The following is a 23,959-nucleotide window of genomic DNA, read 5'->3' as shown; positions in this document are numbered from 1 at the left end:
AAGTTCAGAAGCTGTTGCTCACAAATTGTATCGAATTGTAAGCAGATATTCTAAAGAAAGATTTCGCAGGGATGACCTGAGAAGTAGCTTCAGTTTTTCTGACAGTATTCAAATGGATATATAGATATGAATTATTTTTTTTCTCTAGGTCTACATACACATATGCACAGAGTCTGTTTGCATATGCACACACACACAAGCACCACACACACAATTATGATGTATCACCTGGTATATGTCCACTGTGTCCTCCGTTTTATAGCAATTTGAAAAAAAAGTTTTTCCTGCCTTTCATCCCTTCTTGATTGTTGGGTTAAATTCATTGCATGTCCCCAAACTCTCATAGGGACTATTTTGTGAAAAGTTAAACACGTTCAATGACTTAACTCTGTGAGAAAGAAGAAAGAAAAAAAAAAAAAGGACTGACATAACTATTTCATGTTATTTGTCCATCTGTCATGAGTGTTTTATTAAGATGGCAAATTGATGCAGAATGAGACCTACCATGGTATACGTGATGCTTGAAAGAAAGGCCTCTGATTATATCCTACATTCCAAGAATTGTTTAAGCATGAAAATTTCCCCTTTTATATTTTAATAAAACCTTTCTTCAAAAAGAAAATTAAGAGGAATGTTCGTTTGTAATTCAGGTGTCATTAGTGTTACACATAAACCTGGATTCATCTCTTCTCACTTTATATGGATGAGAAATCTAAGTTATGGGTATTCTTCATCTTTCTTTAATCAATGAAGAGAGGTAAGGTTTTGCTTCATTGTTTCACAAGGAAATTTGGGCAATTAGCGTACTAATTTAGGCCCTTTGTTTAAGTCACTAAAATGTCAAAGGATGGATCTGAATTGCCTTGCTTATATCACAGATCTTTGCCCTAAAGCCAGCTCACAGCTATAGAGATGCTCGTCATTACTAAGGCTTTTTGTACTTTTAATCAGAAAAATTTACTGTTCAATCTGTGAACCTGAGTTAGGTGAAACTTATCAATGTTGCTTGTCACTACTGTTAGTTCAGCACTGCTCTTTACTTATTATTCTTAATGAACAATCAAATCACATTCGATCCGAAATGATAATAACTTGAAAAGCAAGTCCTTTGCAGTCACCAGACTGCAAGCAGCCAGGCTGCTGAGAGGCATTCCTCTTCATCCGGGATTTCTAAAGTCAAATTTTCTCTCTTTTTCAGTGAGAGATAGAGGTCCTTATTTCCACTTTCATTATGCAGTGGATGCATGATGTTCAGCGTCACAAGGCTAGACAGAAAAGCTGGCTAGGTCTACTGGCAGACCTTCATTCTTTTTCCCTTGAAATCATCTCTTTGCAAACTCACTGCTGATTACCAAATGTTATGAAGTTCTAAGTGACCCAACCAATACGGTTTTGGAAAATCAAGACCATAATAGCACAGTACCTCATAGTGTACTTTTTTCATAAAATGTAAGAAAAGAGCAGTTGGTATATTAAAAATATTTCACCTTAGAATTACATGGCAGTAGAAGGTCTTAAAAAATCTCCTCTAGCTAATGACTGGTGAAGAGAAAGAATCTTCTCTTTTTGAATGGTAGAGTGTAAACTGTCCAGTTATGCGCACTTTAAGTTGCTTGGATTTCAGGGGCTTTAAGAAAATAAACTGTATTCAGGTTTAGGAGGTTATAACAATGCAATATATTCTTTGTGAGTCTAAAATCAGACAGAGAATGAGTTCTTTCTCTGCCAGGCTAAATCTGGATTATATAAACATGACGAAAAATTTTGAGCTGTTATTTCAGATTAAAATTGTCTATTCTGAATTTCAAAAGAGGTTTTCTAGCCCAAATGTACTGAATGCTTGATTGAAGAAAGTGTAAATTTAATACTATAGTTGGAAATACTTATATAGGCTTGAATTCACCTATACTTTCTCTTTATTGATTTTGAAAGAATTAACATAACTGTATTAGGGAGCCTATTTTTCAACAGTCACACCAATTTACATTAAACTGGTACTTTAAAAAACCCTCAACTGCTACGCATGGCTGAAAAAAAAGCTTGAGAAACACATTCCTAACAACCTAAAAAATGCTGGAGGAAATAAGCACAAGTATCTTTGGAACAGGAGCATTTTCAGAAAGTGAATATGCAGGCATTCCCTTCATAACACTGTCTGAAAATCGTTCACAAAAATATAGAATAGAATACACAAAAATATGCTGCCTTTAACTTGGGCAGAAGAATTCAGTGAAGTTTCCTGATTTTTTTTTTTGGTGTTAACAAGTTTCCTCATTTCTCTCATTATAAGCATTCTCAAACCATGTGCCAATTCTGATGTTTTCAGGTGCGTAGAATTAGCCACTGAGTCCCCTTTGATGACACAGATCACAGGGGGCTGCTTCAGTGGAAGGAACTGGGAACTAGGCAAACTTCTGAGCTGCAGTCTTGGCTACCGTAATCATTCCGTCTGTTTCTGGTACATTTTCTATTACCTGAAGATAGGATGAGGTGCTACTAGAGGTTCACTCTCTAACTCAAAGATACATAAGAGTTTGAGAATATCCCCTTGGTCCTTTTATGAAGAGAATGTAGAAGGAATTTCATGGGGAATTCATCACAGAAGTTTACTCCCTTAGAGCTTCTTGCTCTGTGCAATGTCTAAGATGCATGATCTGAAACAGAGTATTTTACACCATTGACTTTGAAGATTTCCTCATTTAATTTTGTAGCATGTGGTTTATAGAACTAAGGTATTTCAAAAACCCCTTTAAAAGTAGATGAGTAAATTGTGCTGGTAGGACTTCCAATCTGTATGATGATGAAAATTCTCTAATGACCACAATGCATGGATTGCATCTTGTTGCACCGAGAAGAGCAAGGTTTTTCTTCCGGATGACTTATGGTGACTTTCATTTTTTTTGATTTTTTTCAGCTTTCATTTGCAGCAACAACACCAGAGTTGGCTGATAAGAAAAAATATCCTTATTTCTTCCGGACAGTGCCATCTGATAATGCAGTGAATCCAGCAATTTTGAAGTTACTCAAATATTATCAGTGGAAGAGAGTAGGAACTTTAACCCAGGATGTACAAAGGTTCTCTGAGGTAAGATTTGCATAATTTTCAGTACACAAAGAGAGCTACTAATATTGGACTTCCAAGGAGCTAGTTCCTCCATTAATAGCAATTAAGTTAAAAGAAACAGACCCACTGTTTCAGTCTTGTTTGGCTTTGTCTTTCTAGGTCACATTTGCTGTACTGAATAAACTTAATTCCTTTCTGGGGCTTATTTGACTGTCTGTAGTAAAAACTACCCATGATTTCCCTTGACTTTTTTTACACCAAGATCACTGCACCCAAGTGCAAAAAAACAATTTTTTTTTTTTTGTAGCAAAAGTTTCTTTATAGTCTTTGACTTGCCAAAGTGTATGATTTTGAAGGAGTCTTGTATGCTGACATTGGCTCACTTAAAAGAGGTAATAAATCTAATTTCATTGTGTTACTTTTGTGCTTTGATTTATTATGAGCATCAGTCTGATCAGTCTGAACATTGAGGGACAAAATCTGGTAAGTCTATGGCTGAAAATACTGGAGGAGCTTAATGAGACAGAAATGACTGAAGCCCCCAGAACTGATAAGATCACATACTATGCACCCTCCAAATCTTGTGAGTTTTACCCTGAGCAACATTTTAGTCACAGAAATTGCAATAAAGTATGGGCCAAGTGCCTTAAGCATGGTTTTAACAATAAAGTAGTTAAAAGAAAACATCCTATAAGTAATTAATCAGAGCAAGACAAGGGAAAGAGTTGGCTCATTAATTTAGAGAGAGGCAAAACTAATAGAGGCATGACAGTTTTGTGGTTTTGTTTTGTTTTTTTTATTCCTCAGCATTCATTAAAAAAAAGGCTGGCTGTGTTCTGAAGACTAAGATAATTAAAACTAGTGAAGGGGGGTAAGAACAGGTTAGACTCTGCTTAGATGAGTCAGATATTTGCCTGGCGCAATTAATTCGCTATGGAGTACTTAAGAAATCTTAGAGTCTTCCCTTACGAGCCTTGAGAATTAAAGGATAAAAAGTGAATTGTAGGGGGAGGGAAGATATCTTTGAGTCTGTCTTAGCAAAAAACACATAAAGACCCAGGGAATTATAGACCAGTCAGGCTACCTTTAATTCCTGGAAAGACACTTGAGCAGATAATCTGTTTGGAATCACCCAGAAGATAAAAAGATGCTAAACAATGGCCAAGATGGATTTGACAAGGATAAATAATGTAAAGCAATCTAATTTCCCTCTATGACAAGATAACAGGTCTCGAGGAGATGGGGTAGGTGATAAGTTTTATGACTCGTAAAAATGTCAAAGGTGTTCCTAAAGAAAAGTAGGGAAACCTGATCTTGAGGAAGATACTGTAAGAGCAGTCTCTAACCAATATTCCTGCCACCAAAGTTAATTGACATCAGATCAGTTGAATATTTGTTTTTAAAACAAATGCTGAAGCAAAAAGTCACCAAAAAGTATGATATGCTTTATCCTTCTCTGGCTTGGAATTATAATTTCAAAGAGTAGTTATCAGTGGTTCACTGTCAAACAAGAAGGATGGGATTCTGTCAAGTGGTTTTCTCTGGAAGGAGATAAGGTTTTCTCTAGATAGTGGGATAGAGAAAATGTTTATTAAATCTGCAGTTGGGATCTACTTGGGAAAACCTGCAAGCACTTTGCAGAGGACAGGATTAGGTTTCAGAATGATCTTGACAAGTAGAGAAAGGTTTTAATATAAATAATATGTAAGTGAAAAAGTGCAAAATGACTATCTAGGCAACAGATCTCCAGCGAAAGATACGGGAAGCACTACAATGAACCACAAACTGGGTGAGGGTCAAGAAGGTCAAACTGCTTGACCTACTGTAGAAAGCAGGCAAACAGCTCTCATTTCTCCACCCCTGTTGTAATGCAATATTGACACGTAAGACACACAGTTAACTTCAACACCACTTAGTGTTCATTAGATGTAAGTTGGAACATCAGGTCTAGTATCGTCTTCAAGAAGGAAGTAGATTAGAGACATCTATAAAAAAGTTCAGTGATCTAGAAACAAGTTTTATGGAAAGATTAAAAGTGGAAAACAGTAGAATAGACTGGATAGGTTGTTGAACCTTCATCATGGAGGGTTTGTTAAGACTAAACAAACATAACATAGGGATTCTTGGTCTTCCATTGGGACAGAGCGATGGACTTCATGTCTGTCAGGGTCACTTAAATGTTAAAATTGCAGCTTTCAAGGGTTTGCTAGAGTGCTGCACTTGAGTTCAAAGTCTTTCTGTTCCTCTTGAAAGGTAAGCAACAACCTTCTGTGTCAGACTGCAGACTCAATTTAGTGTGGTTCATTAAAGCCTTCAGGTAATGAAAGATCCAGTTAAAACTTCCTTGAATTCAGGTGATTTTTATAGAGCATGGTGAGTCCTGAGTCCTTGAAATTATTAGAGCTCCATCCTTCCTTTTTCAGCTCTGTGCAGTTTCTCCCTTCCCTGTGCAGACAGTGAAAGCAAAGGGAAAACTAGAATCACAGAATCACAGAATCACTACCGTTGGAAAAGACCTGTAAGATCATCAAGTCCAACCTGAAAAAAAAAAAAAAACCAAAAACAAACAACCCACGCAAGCCAACCACCACACAACAACAACAAGGCACAACACACCAAAAACCAACCCACCCAACACCACACAGCACCATGTCCATCAAGCTACATCCCACAATGCCACATCCACACGCTCCTTGAATACCTCCAGGGAGGGTGACTCTACCACCTCCCTGGGCAGCCTATTCCAATGTTTCACTACTCTCTCAGTAAAGAAATTTTTCCTAATATCTAGCCTGAACCTCCCCTGGCGCAACTTGAGGCCATTTCCTCTAGTCCTGTCACTAGTCACTTCGGAGAAGAGACCAACACCCACCTCTCTGCAACCCCCCTTCAGGTAGTTGTAGAGAGCGATAAGGTCTCCCCTCAGCCTCCTCTTCTCCAGGCTGAACAACCCCAGCTCCCTCAGCCGCTCCTCATAAGACTTGTGTTCCAGACCCCTCACCAGCTTCGTCGCCCTTCTCTGGACACGCTCCAGCACCTCAATGTCCTTCTTGTAGTGAGGGGCCCAAAACTGAACACAGGATTCGAGGTGCGGCCTCACCAGCGCCGAGTACAGGGGCACGATCACCTCCCTACTCCTGCTGGCCACACTGTTTCTGATACAAGCCAGGATGCCGTTGGCCTTCTTGGCCACCTGGGCACACTGCTGGCTCATATTCAGCCGGCTGTCGATCAACACCCCCAGGTCCTTTTCTGCGGGGCAGCTTTCCAGCCACTAGAGGAAATAACTAATTTGCTGTCTAGGATCAGTGAGGGGTGGGAGCCACCAGCAGCAGAGGGGGAGAACATGCAATGGCTGGGCAGAGCTCAGCCTCACTGCAAGGGAGGAGGGCAGATCCAGAGGTCGAGGCCAGGCTCAGTCAAGGGTGCAGATCATCAGGCAAAAAAGTCTATGGCGATGAGGCAGGTCAGAGGCCAAGCTGGGAAGTTAATCTGCAGGTCAGAGTCTATTGCAGGTCTATTGATTGCTGGGCAGGTCCATGGGAGAGACTGAAGACACAGGACTAAAGGTGCGGGTGGAGGTCCTAGAGGAGGGACCATTAAGACCTGATAGTGACCTCCAGGTGCTGGTGTAAGTCTATACATCCACTGAAATCATAATTTTCCCTCTAAAAGAACATCAGGCAAAACTATCCTTCTAACATTTTTTGAAACTGGCAAAATTGTTGAATAGCATCTAAAACTTATCTCTTTGTTGTAAAATTCCACTGAGTTTAGGATGTGATTCTTCTTTTCGATGCTGAAAATGCATTACAAGCCACTAGACCGGAAGTAATTGAATGTTGTCTCTGTTTACTCTCATATAAAATAAAATAAGCAGAAATAAATTAATGGGGTCTTTAGAGAAGCCTGTGTAGTAACTCAGGTGATTTTACTCTTAGCAGCAAGAGAAAGCAATGCTCTCTCTCATTTTTCCATCTCCTAGAAAGACTATCAGTTTGACAGATATTCTTTTTTTTTTTAATCTAGAACAATTTGCTTATCTATCTTAATTTCCTCCAGTTGTCCTTCCATCTAAACACATGTGGGGGTACATATTGCCTTCTTCTTCATGTTATATAGAGAAGACTTCATACTCGTATAGTTTAGTCAACAGGAACTCTAATTGCATCTCTTCATCTGCCATCTAACTTCTGGGTTTTGGGGCTGATCACTTTTTTCTTTAGCTGGATCACTGTCTCCTGTCTGTTTGTAATTTGTACTATGTTCTTACATCCTGATAATTAAAGCTCACCTAACTTATCCACATTAGCTGCCCCTGAAATTCACAAAGCTCTTTTTTTGTTTACCTTGCCTTGCAATGAAGAAGTTGTCTCAATTGCTTAGATAATCAGTCTTACTCCAATTTATCTCTGAAGGCCAAAATTACAGAGGATCTCTTGCTTCTATTTCAGCTGTTTCCCTTTGGAGCCATTCCTGCAGAGACTTTGTGTTATCACCCATTTCCTTTTACTTGGTGGAAAAACTTCTCTTTTTTTATAAACAAACGTAACATCTTCCTTATCCTTCAGGTCACATAGAGAGACAACAGGTAGGTAGAAAGAATGGAAATGCTTATGGCAGCATGCTTTCAGTTCTTCAGGCACGTGGGCAATATCTGTATATCTGATACTGCTAATGTGGCTTTAGGCTCCCTTTCTTGGCGTTGCTTGGATCCCAAGGATTATGACTTCAAGTGACCTGAATTCTATGGTTGCCAATAGCACAGCTCACTATTAGTATCTTTTGTAAGTTATTCAGGTCTGTTTGTACAATTAGAAATGTCTCTTCCACTGGATTAATGTTTAAATTGTGTAAGTCATCTTGGTATAACGGTAATATACAAACTTCATCAGGTCTTTTACTTAACTAGGGCAAGTTCATACCCATTGTGCTTCCATGTCCTAGATTTTTGTGGATTGCTGCCCTGTTCTCATCCTCTGGGAGAAGATTCTGTTTCAAAAGTTAATAATTCTGTGGCAAAGGTTTATAAATGAGGTTACAAAATATTTTCAGGATTTTCAGCTTTAAGTGTTTGCGATGGTATATTGTCATAGGATAATTTAGGTTGGAAGAGACCTCAGGAGGTTGTCCGGTCCACCCTGCTGGTCAAAGAAAGGCTAGCTTTAATGTTTATCATCCCTGAAGAATTATAGCTGTTGCACACACAGTTGTCAGAAAAGTCCTGGCCCTGTCCTTTTTCCAATTCCCAGGTGAACTGTCAGCTGATTGGAGATTATGCAGCATTTGGTGCCTCTAATTTTGCTGCTGTCTAGAAGTACTTTTTTGGGACTGTATTTTGAATTAGGCAAACCAAGCAGTATTCCTGTGGTTTGTGTTTGCTGTGTTTCATGTTTCGGTGTGAAGAGTCATGAGTACTTAGCTATCAATGAGTCAAAACTATTGGGAGCCACCAGTATTGTAGAAGATATAAAGGCTTCAGAGTGTGACAGTGAAATAGAAAAATGTGTAATCATGTACTGGTTTTCAGGTAATGCTGTATTTGCCAATCAGTAATTGTAGTTTACCTTACTTCAGTGTTTTACTGTTCTTTCCTGCATATTGGTCATTTTATTTATACACATTTTTTGGTTCATAGTATGTTTCAAACTGAAAGTTGGCACTTGATTGCACTAAGAGGGATGCTGGCTTCCTTGTTTTGTGATAAGACATTTCCAGACTGACTTTGGTTGTTTCTTTTTGTTCCCCTCTCATGTTAAAATTCAGTGAAACTGCATTTTAGCTTCACATTTGGTAGAGTATTCATGATATTTCTAGATTTTTTAAAATACCTATTTCCCTCCCACTGAGTATCTTGTCTGGGATTGTTTTTAAAACAAGTTAAATTCTGATCATCTCAGATGACTCTTTGTTTTTTTCTACTTCTTAATAGTCATCTCTTTATGTGATTTCTCTGCTTCTTCCTGGAAATATTGAGAACTCCTAATGTAATTTTATCAGTGTAGGTGGCATTTCAAAAAGACAGAAGAAATGAGAAGTGTGCAGTAAGCTAATGAAATAGATCAACAATATGAAAAATAAAAGATAAAATATTTTCTCTAGTGACTCTATCACAGTCTTCATTGAGTTTAATAACCTAAAAATAATCTTGGTGACAAAAACTAAAGAGAAACATCCCCTGTAAGTGGACAAAATAGTACGTTTTTGGCTGACATGATTAACACTCTTAGGATTTCTTAAAGTTGTGCTGCATTTTGTACAGTGACATCTATTTCAAAAATCAGTGGGTCAGCAGGGTCCATTTTACCTAAATTGAAAGCATTTAGCATCCATTAATGCCAATTCTCATCCCAGGAAATATAATACTGGAAAAAAGAAAATTGTTCCAAAGAAAAGCAGGCAGTAAACAAGCCTTCTGAATGTAGTATAGGTTTATTCCTGTAGAAAAAGCAAGGTAGAAGTCTTATTAATCTAGAAGTTTATTTATTGTAGCCTTGCTCTCTCACTGTGGAGTCTGCAAACTAGGATCTGAGTTAGTGGTCAGTTCTGACAAGAATTCACTGAATAAGCAGATGCAATGAGCGGGATTAGGCAGGGAAAAGAACAGAGATCTCTGGTGAGCTTTCAAATTCCAGCCAGAAAACAAGCTTGAGACACCAGTTTTTGATGGCTGTAGGTATACATTGTGCAGACTTCAAGGTGCAATTCCACTCTTTGACTTCTCAGGCTTGGCTTCTGAGGGAAGACAGAAGAGCAGAGATTTCCACTCTCCATCAGAGTTGCCAAGAGGTTTTAGGGCAGCAAGAAAAATATTACTTTTTCTCCAAGAATGATCTTGGAAGAATCAAATTTACCAGATACCAGCAATGTTTATTCTGGAAGCTCTGAATAGTACTCAATGATTTCATCCTAGAAGGAGCCCTGTACCTTCAACTTTGAGAACAGAAAAGTAGAAAAGAGAGGCAGAAGATGAGAGATGTAAGACACAGAAGGCAGTCAAAGAAAAATATGGGAAAAAAAGCTTGGAGAGAAGAGAATGAGAGCAGGAAAACTGAGACATCATAAATGTCATTGTTTAACTGTAGAACTTTTTCAAGCTATCTCTTCCTACTGCTTCTTATTTTTTTAAGGTATTGTGTCTTCCTCGTGTATTCTCTCCACCTTTTTGTTTGTTTTCTGCATCATTTCATTCTTTCCACAAAGCCTTTCAGATTCCTTTTACTGGTTCATATTTTTGCCCCTAAAGAAAAAAGAAGAGATCTCTGTCTGCTATGTCTTTCCTTTCCTGGTTCCACAGAGGAATTTCTCTCATATCTGTGTGCTCACTTGCTTTTGGGGAAGAAGCAATCTTCTCCTAACATAGATTGTTATCTTTGGGACAAAATAAACAGATAACTTCTGCCCAGTAGTCAATAATATTTATAAAGCCAACTGTAAGTAAAATAAGATGTTAGGCCTTCTTTGGAATACTAATATGAAACTTTTGAAGCAAAATTTGTCATTTCTTTTTCATTGTTACTGGACAGTTATTCACATAGTCTGTTCTCCTTGAGTTTGGAGGATGCTTGAGATGCCTTGATATGGCCTTAAATATTCTTTAATCATTTGTTGAAATATATACTGTATCAAATAAAGAGGGTTTTTTTATTTTTCTTTCAATGGCTTAAAAGAAAACAAGCAAATTTTCACCAAGCTTGGATGTATACCTTGAAAACTGTGAACTACTAATGTAAAAACGCTAGCAAAACAAAGTCTGTATTTAATCCAACGTCACACATTATGAAGAAATGAGGTTTTGTTTGTTTGCTTGTTTTTTTCCTTTACAATGTATTTTAGGTTCCTGATCTCAAGAAGCCCCAGTCTTCTTTTCCCAAAGATAGTTCCAGTGAGTTTGGTAAACAGAAATATGGAGATTCTGTCCTCCTTGTGGTTTCTAAATTATTCTGCAAAGCAGAGGTACAGGCACAGATGTGTCTGTGGTATTCCTTCATATTGCCCTATTCCCAGTTCTTGCCTGATTTCTACAGCAAATTCTTAGGAACAACTTCAAGTTCTCTTGAGCTTGCGAAGAAGAATGAATTCCCATGTTCTGTCTTATAATTATGCTTTCCTATAATTCAAGTTGATACATAAGATCTTCACAGAAAGGCAGCCTCTGAAAGTGACTTCTGCTAATATCACAGGATACTATTCATATAAATGGGAAGCTGTATCTTTGGTGTTTGTAAGTGATTCAAGGGGGAAGAATCACTGCAGTAATTTAAAATGGAAGAGACCAAGACATTTCTTTCAGTAAGAAATTTCAGAATCTGAAAGGAAGATGTTTAGGCATATAAAATACAGGTGGTCACTTGTTGAAATTTTCTGAAGGGCATGCATAAGTGTCTTTTTGGCCTTTTGTGCAAACATCATCCATGCTAGGAAACTTTTATTTCTTATGGCAATAATATTTTATCCAATATTTTCCACTTTTTCTTCTGTTTCCTAATACATTTCTTAAATTTTTTTAGCTTCCAAAAACAAAAAAAAAAAAAAGAAAAGAGGTTAGAACATCACCTGGCAGAGAATTAGAGCTATGCAGTGGTATTATATGGTTGTGTCATCTTGCACTGAAGATTCACACTCCACTATCACCCTAAGAGGCCCCAGGGTTCCCATGAAATTAATAGGTTCTTGTCAAACTTCAGGTGTCTTGAACAAAACCAAATCAAACTTAAGCATTTTTTAGAGAACTGCTCACCATTTCTTCATGTTTAAACATTATATTGTGCATGTATGATGTGTTGATATTTGCAACACAAGATAAAGCAGTGGAATGATTGGTACCTTCTCTACCTCTAATTCCTCATGTCTGAGAAACTCCATATAGTTAAGATTGTCCTAAATATAAATATAAAAATCATCACTTTATCTGAAACCAAGACTAATCCAGACTCAAAGAAAAAAATAAGAAAAAAATTCCCATTTAGATTATAGTGAAAAATTGTTCCAAGACAATGCTTGTTGTAACAGATTTCAGCATTGCACATTGAAATTTTATTGCTTATACCACACCATTGTCCTAGCTCTGTTTTGGGTTTTGCTATGCTTTGGTGCTTGTTTTTTAGAAAATGATAATACAAGGATGAAATATGATTCTAAATAGCGATTTAACTAGCAAGCATTCCCCCCACACAATAGATTTGATTTGGTATCTAATTATCTTCCATTCATCAGGCAATTGCAGGGCTTTTTCAAATTAAAATCAATGGTGCAGTGATAAAATTTAAAAGTGGGCACAGTTGTGCACATGATGTAGATGAGTAGTAGGAAAATGTGATATTGTCCAAATTAGAAGAGAATAAGCTCAGTTCAGTGAAATAACCATTTCTGAAATAATTTATCAAAATTCAGGGTCTTGATTGCTAAGAGGTTAAAATAAAATCCTGGAAAAGTCATGGAATGTTTTTGGAATGATGAACCTTCCCAGAAGTGTATGCAAATTTAACAGAATCCATTCCCTGTGAATGGTAATCTGCAAGCACTGGAGTCAAGAAGATAAAGCAGCTATTAAACTAAGTTAGCGTGTGCATGACTGGGGCCATTCCTTAAGTTTGATTTAAAAAATACGTCTATCTCCTATCACTTTCATTATGAATGATTAAAGCTAGAATTAGCTCAGGATATGAGAGTAACTTTTAAGTGTTCTTGTGTGTTTTATTCAGTGCTATTGTCTGTTCATGGATACATTTATTTACTGGGATTTTTTTTTTTTAAAACTAATCTTTTCCTAAGAACTGTGATTATTTCTGTGTTGTTCTGGTTGTGTCCAACCCAAATTCATACCATCTTTTCTCTGTCTTCATTCTTGCTTTTAGATGGTTTTGTGATGATTCAGGATTCAGTTTCATCAGATTGCAGAACCTCTTGTGCCCTGTGAGGAGAGTGGAACCTTTGCAGGGCAAGAGATACTTTTTCCTTAAGAAAAGGGTTTAAAAAAAGACATAACAATCATCCCTCTTGGACATCAAATCTAGAAATGTAAGAGAACATATGTAATGTCACACAGTCACAATTCTGAGATTTTTTTCACATATTCTCAGTCATCCCCAAAACATGCATCTGTCCTGTCATTAATACAATGCCATTCATCCTCTGATTATCTGTGTTGCACTGGGTATCTTGAGTGAACCGGTGATGTGGACCACTCTATAGCATGTGGCTCAGGCAGGCAGTCTCCCAGAGAAATAACAACGTAAGCTGTTAACATCTGGCCAGTCTTTGTTAATTTGTCTGGAGCAGGCAGATTGATCTGCACATAGGTTGGCTTCCAGTGCAGTTTCATGTTTTACTTTCTCCCTTTAACTGCAGTCTGCTGATGAAAGGGGCAGTCCTCCTCCTCCTGCCCCAAGTTTCTGCCTTCCGTGTTGCACCTGATCTTAGCATTCATTGCACTGTGCCGTGAATCAGCTCATCTGTCCAAAGCTAATCTTCCATTCGCAGGGTGACTCAGGCTCTGCGGTTATAACTTTCCCTGCAGTTCTCAAGTTCTTTGAAAAAGTGGGAACTTAACTTCCATGGAGACTTGCTGGACATCACTCAAAGCGCAGAGTGAAGATTTTGTATGGTGGGAGTGTGAAAGCCAGTATGAAAAATTCTTATTTTTTGGTTTTGAGAAGTTTGTTCACCTCCAAGAGGGAGTGGGGCCTGTAGCGGATCTAGGCATTTCTGGTTGCTTGGAAAGAGTGTTTCCATGATGAATTTCCTTTGTCCTTTGCAAAAATGATGACAATACGATGGAGATGAAACAGGGAGAAGTTGTCAAAGTTACAGTGGGAATTCTAGAGGTTTTGAACACTACTGATGTACTACAGTTAGCATGGTTCTTCTGGGTCCTGGTAAATACTTAGAGGCCAGAGATTATGGGAAGGTCATAGGATTATGATATAGGAAAAGGGGAGCAAGCAGAGAGATAGAATCTTAGCCTAGGGTTGTCCCTCTTGGGAAAATGGTCTATGCACATTCAGCTACTAGGGGGTCACTGGTAGGTGAGACGTGTCCTACATTGTTAAACAGAATATCTTTTATCCAAGTGAGAAAATGTCTGAGAGATGTGACCTGGTAAATTTAATGACATTCCTTATTACCACCTCTTTTCTTAAGAATTTTTATTTGCCACTGGCATATTCTGAGCTTGTTTGCTCCCAGTGACTGGCACTAGGATAATGGTATACATGAAAATTACTTTCTAAACACTTTCACAGCTTAGAAAGTGGTTCCAAATTGTGACTGACAAAAATCAACCTTGTTGCAGATTAGTAGAATAGTTTAAGCTACTGACCTATATCAAAACTTTTAGAAATGCAGGACATGTTTCCTCTTTCCAAATCTTGTGCCTTAGGTCTTGCACCAAAAAAGTTCAAACTTACATCACAAGTCTAATTCCAAGTCCCAGAAAACCATTATTTTCTAAGGCAGTTTAGACATACCTGTGGATTATAGGAGCATTCTGAAACCTAAACTATTACCCTAAAGCACGAGGTATGACTTTAATCTGAGTTAGCTTTATCTGAAGATGTCCAATATCTATTTGAGCTAACTATATGCAGGACATCAGTAATATTTGTAGTGTTTTAGGAGTTCACAGAATTCCAGGATTGTTGAGGTTAGAAGGGACCTCTGGAGGTCATCTGGTCCAAACCTGCTGCTCAAGCAGGGACACCTAGAGCCAGTTGCCCAGGACTCTGTTAAGACAGCCTTTTAGTATCTCCACAGACAGAGATTCCAGAGCCTCCCTGGGGAACCTATGTCAGTGCTTGGTGAGCCTCACATTTAAAAAATATTTTCTGATATTCAGATGGAACTTCCTATGTTTCAGTTTATGCCCATTGCCTCTGGTGCTGTCACGGGGCATCACCGAAAAAAGTCTGGCTCCATTCTCTTTGCCACTCCCTTTAGGTATTTATATATATTGCTGAGATTCCTCCCCCCTGAGCCTTCTCTTCTCCAGGTTGAACAGTCCCAAATCTCTCAGCCTTTCCTCACAGGAAACATACTCCAGTGCCTTAATCACCTTCATGGCCCTTCGCTGAACTCTCTCCACTGTGTCCATGTCTCTTGTATTAAAGAGCCCAGAACTGGACCTGGCACTCGTGTGTGGGCTCACCAGTGTTGGGTAGAGGGGAAGGATCACCTCCCTTGACATGCTGTGTCAACATTCCTCCTCATGCAGCCCAGATACCATTTAGCCTTCTTTGCCACAAGGGGACATAGCTGGTCATGTTCAACTTCGTGTCTACCAGGTCCATTTCTGCCAAGCTGCTTTCCAGCTGGTCAGCTCCCAGCATATATTGGTGCATGGTGTTATTCCTCCCCAGCTCAGGACTTTGCAATTCCCCTTGTTGAACTTCATGAGGGTCCTGTCAGCCCCTTTCCCCAGCCTGTTGAGGTCTCTCTGGATGGCAGCACAACCCTCTGGTGTATCAGGCACTCCTCCCAGTTTTGTCTCATCAGCAACCTTATTAAGGGTACATTCTGCCCTATCCTCCAGATCATTAATGAATATGCTGAACAGAATTGGACCCAGTATTGACCCCTGGGGTACATTGCTAGCTACTAGCCTCCAGCTAGACTTCATGCCACTGATCACCACCCTCTGGGCCCAGCCATTCAGCCAGTTTTCAATTCACCTCACTGTCCGCTTGTCCAGCCCATACTCTATTAGCTTCTCTATGAGAATCTTGTGGGACAATGTCAAACACCTTCCTGAAGTCTAGGTGGACAATATGCTCCATCACTTTCCCAGGGACTGATGTGAGGCTGACTGGCCTGTAGTTCCCTGACATTTCCTTTACTCCAGTCCTCAGACACTTCTCCCAGTCGCCGTCATTGTTCAAAGATTATTGACCCACTACAGTATCGCCCATATTGGTGTGCTCAGTAACTGTTACCCATAAACTCTCAGTTGGTTCATCATCCATCCCTAGGAAGGCCTCCATATAATCCAGCTGTCTTCCCTCAAAGGGCAACTCCACCTCCTCATCTTCCCAGCCTCCTTCCTGAAGAGTCTTTATCCCTCCATTGCAGCACTGCAGTTACATGATCCATCCCACCTCATCTGTGAGCCCAACAAAATCATAGCCCCACAGCTGTACACAGTTATCTAAGTCACTATGTTTATTCTCCATGCTGCATGCATTAGTGCACGGGCACATCAGAGAGTAACCCCAGCGTGCTGATTTCCGAAAAAGGATTTGGGAGATTTCTCCATAATGGTAGCTTGCAGATGCATCCTTGCTTACATGCAGATGCTGGAGGTGATCCTGCTTAAGCTTGTTCTGTTGATTTTGTGATCCCTTTTGGTCCCTTTGCTCATCAACCCTCCCTATCCATTACTTCCTCACAGGACTGCTGCTACCTCTCTCTCCACTGTCATTCCTAGTTTAAAGTGCCTCTTTACCAGGTCAGTCATTCTACTGGCAAAGATACCTTTGCCCCACTTAGGGAGAAGGATCCCATATCTCCCAAGCAAATGTTGATCTGCAAACAGGGTCCCATAGTTGTAGAAACCAAAACCCTGTTGCCAAGACCAGCTCCACAACCAGTTGTGGACATGCATTATCAGTCTCCTCCTCAGAGACTTTCCTCTCACTAGCAGGAGGAAGCAGAACACCACCTGGGCCCCCATGTCCCTGACTATTGCCCCTAGAGCTCTCAAGTCACTTTTGATACTTTCCAGGCAGCATCATTGGTGCCCACATGGAAGAACAGCAGAGGGTTATAGTTAGAGGGTCAGACAAGCTTTGGCAGTCTCTCCACAACATCCTGGATCCAGGTCCTCAGCAAGCAGCAAACCTCTCTAGATGATAGGTCAGGTCCATAGATGGGTGCCTTTATTCTCCACAGCAAGGAGCCACCCACTGCCATTTCTTGCCACTTCTTCCTGGTGGTCTTGCATGGTTTAGGGTCAGTTGACCCAGATACTTTGCCTGAAAGCACATCTGGCTCCTCTTCGACTTTGAGGGTGGTGAATCTCTTTCATAGTTGTAAGTCTTTAGGTGCAGCACGAGCCTTCCTCTTGGTGCCAGAGGTCACCAACTTGGGATGGACACTGCCTCCATCTCCACTGCAGCTTGGAGTCTGGGGCTATTCAAACTGTAGTGTCTCTGAGAAAACCCTGTCTCTCTCTCATCTTCTCTGATCTTGTGCAGCCTGATGATTTTCTCCTCTAACTCTTCTATTTGGTGGCATAGTCCTTCAAAGACAGCACACTTTCTGGCATCAGAGAGGGGCTCCAGGCACTCTGTGCAGGCTGGAACTTGGAGGGCTGCATCCACCATCCAAAGCACCATGTGGGTTGAAGCCTCTACCCTTGCAGGGTCAGCTGCTCAAAACCTGCTGGGAAACTACTGTTTTTTCCACCTCCCCATTCTTCTTCTTTGCACCCTCCTGCACAAGCTGCTGTGCAGTTGGCTGCATCTGGAAGCAGTGCTCTGGGCCTGGCTCCTGAGCACCAGCTGAAAGGGTTCTTGACCCTCTGTAATTAGAAGGCAGCTGCAACAAAGGCTCCAGGCACCTTGGGTCAAGGGCATCTGATCACGCTCATTAGAAATTGCTAGAGTTTCCTTGCACCCACACCCTCATGGCAGCCCTTATCTCATCCTTGCCTGACAGCAGCAGGCACCCTCAAGTTTCTCAGAGGGTTCCCAGGAGTTCCCTGATGATCCTGGACCTTATTCCCAGAGGATCCCAAAGCAAAGCCCAGAGACTGCTGCACAGACTGCTGTGTCTGCATGGGACGCAGGAATAGCAAAGTCTTGAAGGAAAGAATAAACAGGGAGGCAGAGGGCAGGAAAGATATATCACAACACAGTTTTATCAAAGGAAGATTATATCAGAGATGGTAAGACAATTGATTTCTTAGAACTACTAGAGGGGATTTTAATGCTTAGCTGAAATCTAAGTTGGTTGCTACAGTGCCCTGCAGGAGCTGGGTGGAAAAGAGATGGTAGGGTGGGTGCAGGGAGTTCTAAGGCAGTTCAGGAACACAGCCAGAGGGAAAACTGCAGCAAATAATATTGTAAGGATACTTCTCAGGATAGAGAAGTTGACAGTGACCATTTTTTTTTAAAAGGAATAGCCCTGCGACCAGTTGTTTTCAGTGTATTAATTCATTACTTTGGGGAAAACGATGTATAAACTTGTGAAAGTTGTAGATGACACAGGGAATAAAGAAATTCCAATGACAAGAAGAAACAGATCATCATAAAGGATGGTCTGTATGATCTTGTTAACAGGAATCAGAAAATGAAGTGTAGAACTTCACATGTCGTAGACTTTACATGTGGTGAGCTTCCTAGAATTTCCAGGATTTTAATTTAACAGATCTCAGCTGTTACAGGACCCTGAGACATTGGTGATGCATTCAAATTCTCTCCCTTTTAAACTCTCTTGCTTTGGAACATAATAGCAGTAGCCTTTAATATTTTATTACAGATTTAAGTTTTGGTTCTGGAAAGTGTTTTACAGCCTAAAGCAGACTTTCCATGTGTGGATTTTTTTAATCTGTGTATCAACTGTTTGGTTGTCCCAGGCAGTCCCTTTCAGTGATAAGTTCTTGTGGATTTTAGACACACTCCATTCTTAACAAGAATCTCCTTTCCCTGTTCTTTCCTAGGTCTAATCAAACAGAATTGTAACCGTGAGCTACTTCTGCAAGTGAAGATTTTTAGTTTGTTTAATCAGTGTTCTATTACTTTGTGGAGAACTTTATTAAATAAAAATATATTTTTTCTTTTTGTTAGAAAATACAGAATTAATCAAACTCTGATGATTGTTGAAAATGTTATGATAATAATCATACTGTTACAATATTGAAGATACACTTGAAGGTGTTATAAGTTCATTACAAACAATTCTTGCCAAATTAGTCCAGATCAGACAAGCTACTTGGACATTTTATTGGTATTCCCTGGCTGAATGAATGCATGAGTGCTTCCAGCACACCCATTTCTAAACTTTGACTGCAGTCAATACAGTTAAAGAGAACTTGAGACAACCCTTTCTGCAAATGTCAAAAGCTAAATTGCATACATGTTAAACAGGAGTTAAATTCACTAAAAATGTTATTGCAGTGGCTGTCTCAGCTTCATATCTTTGCAATTGCTTTGACACTAGAGGAAGCTTTAAGGAGTCTCATAAAGCTAGGTCTGCAAAAGTGTTTAGGCTTTTTGTCCCTAGCTCCAAGACCTGTGGAGTTTAGTTGTTCTTCCTCCTTACACAACTGACAGAGTAGTGGATAAATTGTTTTTGGACGCATTCCCAAAATTAGAGTCAGAGATGACAGCACAAAGACCAAGGAACTAGCAAAGGTAGCCAAGAGTCAGCACTAGGATTTCAGTGTATGATAAATCCTGCCACTTTCCAGGGAGTTAAAGCCTTCCTCTAGGGCTATAGAGATGTGCTTCTGTACATTGCAGGATTCACATCCCTGGACCCCAGAGTGCTGCCATCTGTACTTCAAAGGCCGAATGGAGGTCAGTCCTTTCTCTCAGAAAGCTACTTCTGCAGATGATGATACTTTTGCTTTAGCTTCCCTTTCAAGAACACTCCAAGGAAGTGGAAATTCTCTTTTCTGTTCCCTTCTCTTTGAATCCTCTGAAAGGAATTCAAACTCACATCAGCCCACCACAGGGACAGAGACCTAATCAGCAGAGTGGCAGACATCTGCATCGTTTTATGGCAGTAACTCCAAGTACCTTTGCTACTGTAATAAACAGGAGTGCAGCCCATTCCAGAAGGGCACGGTGTAGGTGGAAAACAAGGAATGTGTCCAGATACTCTTAAACAGATGCGTAACAAGAAATGCTTATATTTGCTCTGCACTGCTCTGAGGGAGGAAAGTGGGTGGTGAATTCCTGTACTTCATTCTGCAAATTACACATGTACTAAAGGGAGGAGGATTACAGAACAGAATTAGATGGTGTTGTAGAGAATGTTTCACTTACAAAACTTTTTTTAAGGTTCGGCCTGTGTATGGACATTGAGCTGGCAGTTGTTTGGATGACAAGAAATGAGCAGATGTTGGTCTTTCTCCTGCGGAGACTGTTCTAGTCATACCTTAGATATACACAGTTAGTAATGTGGCATGAGCAGAAGTGTTTTTACTGTGCCTTTGTCTGCAGCGTAGAGACAGAGTGGAGATTTGTTCTGACATGTTTTGCATCCCCAATCTAAATAGGGGTTGCTAAGAGAAACTAAAACTGCACCATGAGAGACGATATATGGCATTAGCAGGTCCTAACGGGCAGGCCGAGGCTTCCTTAATAATACTCTGTGATGAAGTGCAACTTGCCAGACAGAACAAACAGGCATCAAGGATTGGGGGAAGCTGTTAAGTCATCTCATTTGCATTCCCTAGGATGCAGTTGCCTTTCTTAATAAGTAAATAAACAAGAGTATGTAGAAAAATACATTACTCAAATTGTATGTGTGGGAAACAGGAGGCTATGGTTTTGCAGTTATCAGGAGCAGTGCTTTGCATGGTGATTTCTGAAACCATGGCTTCCTACAGAAGCAAGAGTCCATCCATAAAACAAACCTCCTATTCAATGTAGAACCATACTCCCCCACAGTTCCTCTTGCCTTCAAGCACAGGATGCAACAAATTGCTTGTTTGCAGTCACAAGAAGGAAGCAGGAATGTTTTGCCCAGACCTTACTTGGCCCACTTTTCCACTTTGCTTTGTGCTAAACTCCTCTGAATCTTGTCATGCCTCTGGTTTGAAAACTTCCCTTCTATGATCCTTCTGCCTGTTGAGGTGGCATGTAGTAGAGGTACGGTCTACTGTATCCTTCATCTATCTAAAGTGATTCTGTATATGAGATGCTAATTTTAAACAGAACGGGTTTGCAGAATCCAGATGTAGCAACTTTATCGATGAAAGTTGATTTTCATTGTAAAGTAATATTCATCATTGCCCAGCTCCATCAAGATGTCTGCATGTCTTTTCAAGATGCCTTCTCTCTCTAAGACTGTAAAACAGCAATTATTATCAGCATTAAAATCACTAGTTGGAAGGTATAAGGGAGGAAAATCTGTTTCAAAATGCTTAGAACAAATTATATAAATCTGCATTTTTACTATAGGGTTTTGCATCCAGTCCTGACAATCACAGTAAGAATTCATAAGAGTTCAGAAACCCCTAGGCCAGCACTGATCCAAATTGCCATGCTCATGCAGTGTGTTGCTTGTGACATTCCCAGCTCTGATATACTTCTTTGGCTATACTGAAAAATTATACTCCTCGCAATACCAGAGATTGTAGGGCTGTCTGCATCACACTGAAATGGTATGCCCTGGAGAAAGGAGAGGAGGGAAATATATGAATTATCTTTTGATTATGATATGCTGCAGTGTAGCCTTCAGCTGTTATTTTGCTTTCCAGTCATTTTCTTCACTTTAGCTTTATTTGTTTAATTTCAGGCTATATGATGTTCTGATGCAAACTAATTTGCCTACAGCCTAGTAAAAATCTCATTTTTTGCCTCTGTCAGATCTAATGATTGCAAAAGTGTTTGCTCTTGCACTGGTGGAACAGACAAGTGCTCTGTGTTACCCTTGTCAGTCTTCTGCAATTGGTCCCAAGGTCTGCCCTCAGACCAGCTTTGCTTCGCTTGTCCAGCTTGCTGAAATGAAAAAAGATGGTATTTGCTATGAAGGTTTCTGTGATGGATTCCATCACTCATGGCTTCATGGATGCTTCTGTTTATATGAATATTAGACACTTTAGGACAAACGCTTGTCAAAGGCAAAAAGCAAGAACTTGTCAATGTCCTTTCACCTGGAAACTAGTTGGTTTTAGCTTTTCTCTTCTCTTGGAATTACTTTTCCTTTTTGCAGCTCAACAAATACAAAACTAAAGAAATTCCCCCACCTTGACTGCCTTGTTTAGCTTAAACTTTGTGTCCTTAAAATGCTTTGATAATATACAGGCAGGATTCCTGTATATCATTGACCAGTACCCTTAGGCAAACTTTTAACTACAAAACTAGGTAAAGAATGATTCTGAATAGGCTTGGTAAAACAGACTTTTTTTTCCATCATTCTTATTAAGAGAAGTAGATTCAGATTTGGTCTTCTTAAATTTCCAGTGTACTAAACGTGCGTGACCCATGTAAAGCTTCTGCTTTGATGGTGAGCTGAGAACATGCCAGCATAATTGACTCCTCAAGGCCAGAATGCACCCTTTGCTCACAAGAATTGCTCTGTATTTGGGATTAATTTTCTGTAATGTTAGCCACCTAAACAGTGGTGTCTAGCCTAAGCTAATCATTTAAGTTACCTTTATAGCCCGTGGGCACCTCTCACCCCAAGTTGAGGTGTCTCAACAGGAAAAAACTGATGATACTGTCCAAATTCCTACTGCTTTCCATTGGCTAACTTAAACTGGGAACCACAGGGGAGGGAAATTATGACCCACAGTCGAGTGAGATAATGGTAGGCAGGGGTCAAAAGTACAGGGTGCATGGTGATGGGAACAAGAGAGACTTCAGGAACATTAAAGCAGGGTGAAGGGACACCTGCCTCAAATGTACACAAATGCATGCAGCCTAGGAAACAAGCAGGAGGAACTTGAGTTGCATGTGCAGTCACTAAACTCCATCACTAATTACTGAGAGACACTGGGAGAATTTACATGGCTGGTCTGCTGCGGTGGATGGGTGCAAGCTCGACAGGATACACAGGCAAAGAATGTGGAGGATTGGCCTGCCCTCTATTGTGAAGGAGCAGCTTGGACACATAGATCTCTTCTACAGGAGGGATGGCAGTCTGGCTGAGCTTGGCGGAACCAGAGGAGAGGCCAGTAGGGGTGACACCGTGGTGTGAGTTTGTTACCACCCAGTCAGGATAAGGAATTGGACAAAGTCGTCTCTAGGCAACTCAAGGGAAATATTTTATACAAATACAGTGTTGTTCCTTGCAGGAAAAACAATATTTAATTCTTTTGATTTCATTCCAACTAAGGAGGAGTCCAGGGAGAAACCACCATAAAGCTGATAATGAAGCAGTCGGGTTCCAAGTACTCAGAACCTGTAGGAGCAGTGCTATAACATGTTTAGGAGTAAGGGGGAAAGTTAAACACCCCATTGTCCTTCAGGAATGGGCAGATAACTCACCAATTCCATAACTTCTGACCACAGCAGGACATGAGTATCGACATTTGATCTGTCTTTTCCAGATGCTAGCCTTTTAGCACTTCCTCTAACCTCCCTTGTCTATAGTCCCTTACCGAAAAATACAGTATAGCATTGCTATGTTGTGACAGCTATTCTCATTGACTGGAGTTTAATGACAGTAATCAAAGTCAACAGATTAGGCAGTTCTGACTGAAATATGGAACATACTGGGATTTGAATACTGTCTCAACATATTTGCATAAGAAAAAAAGGGTTAAATGCAATTAAATGGATTAATTTTTATTTCTTTTGTGGAAACATCACTTCTGCTGAATGAATGTTTAGCAGTCTGTGGTAATTCATGATGAAGTGATTTACATTTACTAGAAATCCAAGTAACCTTAAACAAGGCTCCCAGATCCTTTAATACTATGGTAGAAATTCTATGTCAATTTAAAATAAAAATGTGGACTAGTACTGAAGGCACATACATTTTCAATTATCAGTATGAAAGACCTCTTTCCTGTAAAATTTAATGTAAGAATAAAAGACAGGAAAGGAAAAATAATGCAAGTATTTTCAGGTGTAAATGGTATGGATATTTGCCTTTCAGTCAGCAATGCAAGGAAGGAAAACATTCTCAGCTGTAGCTAGGCCTATCTGCAAACTTTAATCTGTGAAAAAAAGAAAGCTAAATACAATTACTTGATAAGCAAATGCTAAACTATATGGGACCTGA

General features: G+C 39.9%; 1 protein-coding gene across 1 annotated transcript in view; it reads left to right on the top strand.

The window, feature by feature from the left end:
• GABBR2 (gamma-aminobutyric acid type B receptor subunit 2) overlaps positions 1-23,959 on the top strand; it is a 506,706-nt gene that overhangs the window by 188,308 nt on the left and 294,439 nt on the right. The window contains exon 3 of the mRNA XM_059815457.1: positions 2,915-3,085. Coding sequence (XP_059671440.1) covers positions 2,915-3,085 — 171 coding nt within the window. The remainder of the gene's footprint in view (positions 1-2,914; positions 3,086-23,959) is intronic.

The sequence above is a fragment of the Gavia stellata genome, chromosome 3, assembly GCF_030936135.1.
Source record: "Gavia stellata isolate bGavSte3 chromosome 3, bGavSte3.hap2, whole genome shotgun sequence".
Lineage (NCBI taxonomy): Eukaryota > Metazoa > Chordata > Aves > Gaviiformes > Gaviidae > Gavia > Gavia stellata.
This window is presented reverse-complemented; position numbering and strand designations above follow the sequence as displayed.